At 44.6% G+C, this 7,275-nt stretch overlaps 1 protein-coding gene across 1 annotated transcript; it reads right to left on the reverse strand.

The window, feature by feature from the left end:
* Positions 1 to 3,008: 3,008 nt before the first annotated feature.
* CUNH11orf97 (chromosome unknown C11orf97 homolog) lies at positions 3,009 to 7,063 on the reverse strand. Its single transcript, XM_087755982.1, has 3 exons — positions 6,738 to 7,063; positions 6,073 to 6,177; positions 3,009 to 3,148 (listed from the first exon to the last, which is right to left on the reverse strand). Exons 1-3 carry the CDS (start codon positions 6,826 to 6,828, stop codon positions 3,009 to 3,011), a joined length of 336 nt encoding a protein of 111 aa, XP_087612108.1. The 5' UTR covers positions 6,829 to 7,063.
* Positions 7,064 to 7,275: the final 212 nt, after the last annotated feature.

Below are 7,275 nucleotides of genomic sequence, written 5' to 3' on the forward strand. Positions count from 1 at the left end.
TCCCCAGAGAGCATGTTGGGGCAGCAAATGGGAGCTTCCATCTCCTTCAGCAGGGAGCCTCCAACCACTGTCGCTCTTCACTTCCTCCTGCGCGGTTCAGGCTCGGTCAGCTCGGGTGCTTTGCTGGAGAGAGCTCCCAGCCTCTTGTCTGCTGCCAGAGCACTGAAGCTGTCCTGTAGCTGGGAAAGTCCCTCCTGTCTCTGCTACCTCCTCCCATCATCCATGACCCTTCAAAGCTATCTTTTGTTCTGGTTTTATACAGTGCCTGGAAGGATCCACATTTGTTTCCTACATGGTGTGATAATCATAGAATCGTTAAGGTTGGAAAAGACCCTTAGGATCATCAAGTCCAACCGTTAACCTGTCACTACCAAGTCCACCACTAAACCATGTCCTCAAGCACCACATCTATGCCTCTTTTAAATACCTCCAGGGATGGGGACTCAACCACTTCCCTGGGCAGCCTGTTCCAGTGCCTGACTACCCTTTCGGTGAAGAAGTTTTTTCTAATATCCAACCTAAACCTCCCCTGGCGCAGCTTGAGGCCGTTTCCTCTCGTCCTATCACTCGTTACCAGGGAGAAGAGGCCGACCCCCACCTCGCTACAACCTCCTTTCAGGCAGTTGTAGAGAGCAATAAGGTCTCCCATGAGCCTCCTTTTCCCCAGGCTGAACAACCCCTCAGCCGCTCCTGGTAATAATACAGAACAAAACAATACAAAACATTTGCTATTACCTCACTGTAATAATGGTTAAGGGTAAGAGTGAAGTGACAGGTCATTTCAGGTTCCGTGCTGCCTCTGTGGTTCTTTGACACTGGTAACTCTTATATATAGAGAGACATACATAGAGAGGCTTATTTATGTTAAACTTTTATTAAATCAAGCTAGATATCGAATCACAAACTCGTGGCTTCTGAACTGCTCAGTTTAATGAACAGACTCAGCCTAAGGCATTTTAAGGGGTCTCTTCAATTACATTACAATCTTCTGCTGGAACTTAGAATCACTTTGCAACAGAGAAGCCTATGGAAATGTCAAGTTTCACAGTAGCACGTTTTTGTCAGCAAGAACATTTTGTAATCTTTGGATTGTGACATCTTCATCACTGCCTGAAACATGGATCAGATTTGGCCACTACAACATCTGATTAAAAAGCAGCATGAGGATATGAATAAAACAACAACAAACAAAGAAGAAATAGCTCCCTATCCAAGCAGAACTTTCTTCAAAATCTTAGAAATACAGATCTACATTTCCAAAGGCAGCTAGTCATTTTGATGTTTGATTTGACACATCAAGACAGGCTCAGGTCTTCACAGCACTAAAGTTCAGCAATCTGTAAAAAAACAAGATCTGCTCTAAGGATGGAGGAGATACCACACAGCGAGCCCCCCAAACCCCTCGTCACTTTTAGGGCAAGGCAGTGAAAGGGAGAAGCAAAAATAAATGCATTAACTTCAGTAAATTCAGCAACATGGGTATGTATTTTTTTTCTTTTTCTCTCTTCTACTTATTTCTCCTGCATCTTTTCCCTTCATTTCTTACAGTTTCTATCTCTGCATTGTTGAACTGTGTTCTCCTCTCTCCAGTTCCCTTCAGGAATTCCTGACCTTCTGTTCTATGTCTCCTCTTTATTCCCCCTGTCTGTGCTTCTTCCTTTTCCCTTTGCTGGTGCCTTTCCTGCTGGCACTGAACACAGCAGGCTCATCTTCTCTTTAGAAACCCCTCTTCTTTTTTGTCCATTTCCACAGCCTGTACCGACTCCATCTCCCAATTAGTATATTACCGCCTCATTTCTTCCCCAGATCCTTACACAGAAGAGGGTGTGTGAATGGAAATGGTTGGTGACTGTAGGAGCTGAAGCCAGACTGCTTCCAGTTTTTCTCCTGCCTTGCATTTCTTCTGCCACCCCTCCTCTCATGATACCTGCCTATTCCGCTGCGAAACAGGCAGTATAGCTAGCGAGGAGAGCACCACTTGTCTCTAGCAGCAGTCCCTGGGAATGAAGGTACATCTAAATTCCCAAAGGAAAACCAACAGATCCCATAAATTTCAGCACCTAAATCAATCTGAATAAACTGCTTTGGTTCATAGCTGTTCTTTCTTCAAGGATCTTAACAGGAAATGGAAGAGATCAGGGTCTTTGAGAACTCTGTGTGCCTTCACTAGAAGCCTCAGGTACATGAGTTTTAAAATTATGCCAACATCTCAAAACTCCGAGGCATTCTTTGGTTGTATTTTCTATGGCGTGGCTAAAATTTTCTCGGTTTAAGTACATTACCAGAAGTGACTGCAGTTAATACCTGGGATAGATTAGGCTTGCTCTATAACCACAATATTCCTACAAGTAGTAACTCTAGAGTAAAGGCAGCATGGCAGAAGGCTGTACTGGTTAAACGCTTCTTATACTAGCAATAACTTAATTCATGGTGCTGTTGTAACTAAGATGCCACTGTCTCCAGAGCTTACAAGATCAGGATAGGAAGAAAGAGGTGCTAGTCATACAGCTAGCTGTATTTTTAAACCACTAGCCCCTGAGAAAGAAATACATGCCCCCGAGCACCAGCTGACTATTGCAGGCAAATGCTAACATGCCTGAAATGATACCTAGATCCATCTTTTCAGGAGGTGTGTTGGAGGAGGGCTTTTCCAAACACTTGAATTTGTTAAGGTTGGATGTTAAGAAAGGCAAGTAAGGTTCGTTATGTAACACAAAACCTACACTCACCACCTATCAGTAGGAAACAATTCCACACGCTTACAAAAGGTTTCAGAATATGAAATAAGGTGACTCAACATAGCAGTCCTAAACAGGTTTCTTATACAAAGATTTCAAGTCTGTTGGCTACTTACTAAAGGAAGAGGTGGGTTAGCTCTGCAGAAAGATGCCCAGAGGTGATTATTATAAGACCTTATAGGTAATCTGCAGTCCTGTGAGATGTCTATGAATTACAAAATAATATTACCCTGCAATTTTAAAATGAGGTGTTATAGTGGAATTTTCTTATTATTGACTCTTACTTTTCATTCCTGCATGCCTTGAGTAGAATTGAGGCTGTAAAAGGAAACCGTTCCTGTTCTGTGACAATGGTTTCAGGCTTCCAATGGAGAAACTCTTTTTCACACTCCAAATTCCTTCCAGAGCCACTGTTAATAATTTGTGAAAATAATACCATTATAACTGATTACTTCAACTTGTTCTAGAATTAATGTAACTTTTAAAAGACAGTCTCTTTGGTCTACACAGTAATTAGCAGTTAAGCAGAACACTATAATCTTCCTCCATAGTTAATGAAAAGAGATTGATGTCTTCAGAGAGCAATTCAGATTGCTAAAGGTATATGATGCTCCCTACTGTCTGTAGAACAGCTTACGACTACCAGGCTCCTAACTGAAGCAGGATGCAGCTGATCTATAACGTATAAGGAACAGCAATACCACCGATGCATCCAGCATGATTTATTGGTCATACTGGAATATCAAATGCCCTCATAAAAAGACAACAGAACAACAACAAAACACCACCCCCCAAAAAAAACCCAACAAAAAAGCAAAACAAAACCAACACCAACAAAACAAACCAAAACAAGCTAATTTATTTTGTGGAAAGGTTACAATTTACTAACCATCTAATTTATGTAGAGCAATAAACTTACTAATAATCTAAGCTGTGTAAATCAGTAACCATCCAACCTGACAACTGTTGTTTATCAGAGCCCAGGCCACTTAGGGAGCATCTCTAATTCTCCGGGTGTATACAGATGAAAAAGGAACTAGGTACTTGCCAAATAACCTGTACACCAGCATCTATTTGACCTTATGATACATAGCATTGTTATGCTATGCATGCAACATATTATGCTATACATACCATTTATACATTGAGCTTGTTATACATCCATATTATACATTCCTGTAATGAATTTTTTGGTAGTGTTTCTATATTGTCTTTAGTACTTTAAGCCTTTGTAACACACATTTCAGTGGGGGACTCTGCAAAAGTCATGAGAACATACATGGTAGCATCCATTCACACAATCAAACTTAAATACTCTAGACAATTTTGATCCATTGGCAGATGAACGCAGTGAAATATAGTTGGGTTCAGCTCTTGGTAACATTAGACACATGGGCAGATTGAGCAGACCAATGTTAACATCTGCAATTCAGCCACTTGTCCAGAAGCCCTTTACAGTCAATGGGAAAAGAACGGGCACTTTTAGAGCACGACACATGCAACGGTAGGTATCTAGGGCAAGTCAGAAGAATTGTGTTTTCAAAGTGCCTTTTTCTCTCCATTTACTATAAACAGAGCCTACGTAAGTCATTCATTTGCAGGTACATGCTGTAATTGCCTAAGGAGTCTAATCACAGTAATGGAGTTGCAGGTTCAAATGGTCTTTACATCTAACAGGATATTGATTACATCACCTAACTTAGGTACATTTTTGTCTGTGAATCCAACTGTTTTAAATTTATTTTGAGTGAGTTTAGACTTGGGTCTCAATCCTACATAAGAGAAACCAGACAAATTTGGAAAATTTTCCAAATTTGGAAACAAAGGCAAAAATGCCCTTATTACGTTTGTGGAGGGTGTAATGATTAGGAGATCTGGTGGTGGGCTTATTCCAACAAAATGCAGCTTAATATAACCAAGAAATAGCTTTACTCTATGGAAGAGAATGTGGGGCTGCAGAATGGGAACCGTGTATTGTGGAGCAAAACCATCACGTATTTAGGAGTAACAGCTGACAAACAGTTCAAGGTCCTAGTGCTAACGTTAGCTCTAATGTAGCTCTAAAATAAGTAGAAGATTCTCTCTCTCTACAGGCTACTAGTGATACAAATACTGAAATACCATGATCAGATTTGGTATTCACATTTTAAAAGAGGAGGCAAAACAACTGGTGAGAGCACATAAAGAGCCAAAACCAAATATATGTGTATCTACCTTCTCTGGAAGAAAATCCTGGATACTAAAAAAGGCACTATTATATATCCAAGAAAAGAAAGGAGATGAATCATGCAAATCCAAATTATTAATCAGGCTTTTTCTTTTTTTTTTTAATACACCAACCACTAAAACAAACTAATGAGTGAAGCTGTGGAATAACGAGCTTTACTCAGTGGACTCTACAGAGAGGTACCTAATAAAATCCAACGGCTTGGCTGATAAAGGCAATAAGACCTTGTAGTCAACCAGATAAGATGACCTATCCTTTAACATTACAAACTCCTGGAAATCAGTTTTCTACAATTAGATTAATAGATCTCATGGCTGCAAGAGACCGCCAGCATGATGTAAGTTTTGTCTTACACGGGCCACATGGCTTCAGGCCCATTCCTGCACCAAGACTAGCAAATGAGCTTGGACCAGGGCTGACTGTTTAAGTGCAAAATATTTAAAGTGTGTATTAAAAATGGTGAATCTAAGTGATCTCTGTTAAATTGTTCCAGCATTAAGTTCTCTTTTTGTTAAAAACTGCTAATTATTTCTATTCTGATCTTGTCTCATTTTTACCTCCAGTTCTCAGAACTTTTAAGTTTAGCCAGACCGAACACCTCCCTCTTGGACTTCCATTTCTTCATCTGCCTACTGTAATCAAGTCTCTCCATAACCTTTAAGCTGCCTAAACAGACTGATTTTCTAACCGTTTTCACTGTTTTCCTGTCCTTTATTTACCGTTATCATTCTTACCTCAACTTGTTCTTTTCAACACCAATTTCAGTTTTGAACAGCAGAAGGGGACAAGGTATTCTAATAACTACAGCGCTTCTTTCAAAGAAAAAGGTAAGAAAACCTCCCAACTGCTTGCCATTTGTTTCTGTTTTATTAAACTGATACATCATATGGAATCATCCATGTTCTTTATGGTCCCGTAATTTCAGATTAAAAAAAAAAAAGTAATAAAGACTAAGTGCGATTCTTCTGGTTTTAAATGTTCCCCAGGATATTACATAAATGTTCTTCGCTGTTTTTTTAAAATAATAATTTTGCCACAGTTCCTCAAAACAATTTAACTTTCATTTGCCCTGACAAACACTTGGCATTTGCCGATAAGGAGGATTACCTGCAGCTGGATGTTTAACGTGGCGTGCTTCTTGCCGAAAATAAAGCTCTTCTTCAAGTATTTCTTTAACTCTCCTAGATGGCTCAACATACGCAAATTTCTTCCCTGTTAGTAAAACATATTACAAAAGAACCGGTTATTTTAAATCCCCTGAATGCTAATGTGCTTTGCCGAATGTCGTGTCATTTTATGCTGCTCTACTTCTGATGCACTGTAAGACAAATCATTTACAAATGTACGATGGCGTTCAGCCAGGCCCTGCTCCCCACCGTCGAGCGATCCCTCACGACAGGCCCGTGGGGGGCCCCCAAGTCTTTTAGACTTGGGGAGCGCGGGTGGGCTGTGGCGCGGCGTGGGGGCTCGTCCGTGCAGGAGCCAAGGCCACCCCAGGGCACCGGAGGAGACACGGCCAACAACCCAAGGCAGGGGCGCGCATGGAGGAGGCCTCCAAGGAGTGGAAGAGGGATGAGGGCACCTCATGGCGGCAGGGGAGGCCCTGCCTGACGGGGCTGCTACCCGCACCCCTGCCGCGGTGGGGTGCGCGGTGCCACCAAGCGAGGTGGGGGAAAGGCTCCGGGCAGGGGCCGGGGTGGGGAAGGGGAACGGAGGCCGCAAGGGGCGGTGAGGCGGGACCCGCCGCCGGACCGGGGGACCGCCGCGCTCACGGGGCTGCCCGCCTGCCGCCGCCTCGCCGCGGGCATCGCCGCCCGCCTCCTCGGCCGCCACCGCCGGCTGCTCCCTGCTCGCCGCCCTCATGGCCGCCGCCGCGCCCCGGCAGGTAGGAGCCGGGCGGGCCGGTTGCCACAGGAACGAGGGCGGGCCGCGGCGGGCCGGCTCTGCCCCGCGGCCGGCGGGAGGGAGCGCGGCGGCGGCGGGGCAGAGCAGGCGGTGCGGCCCTGCCCGCCCTCCGCCATGTTGGGGCTGCGCCGCGGTGCGGGCGCGAATTCCCGAGGAACGGAGCCCACCGCCGCCCGCGGCCGGGCGCCCTGGGGGGCGGATCGGGTCAGGCCTTTCCAGTCACGGCTGGCGTGTTTTACCCCTCCCGCAGCCAGGGTTAACAGCGGCGGAGCCTCCGAGGCAGGCGGTGGCCAGCCGCCATCCCCAGGGGACAGCAGGCTGCGGCCACCTCACGCCTGCTTGGGGCACGGGGCGGGTGACAGCTCTAGGGATCCTTAACGGTTCTGCTGCAGGGGTCATTAATGG

The sequence above is a fragment of the Nipponia nippon genome, unplaced genomic scaffold (genome assembly GCF_047370975.1).
Source record: "Nipponia nippon isolate SJK-2023a ecotype South Korea unplaced genomic scaffold, ASM4737097v1 scaffold_2, whole genome shotgun sequence".
Taxonomy (NCBI): Eukaryota; Metazoa; Chordata; class Aves; order Pelecaniformes; family Threskiornithidae; genus Nipponia; species Nipponia nippon.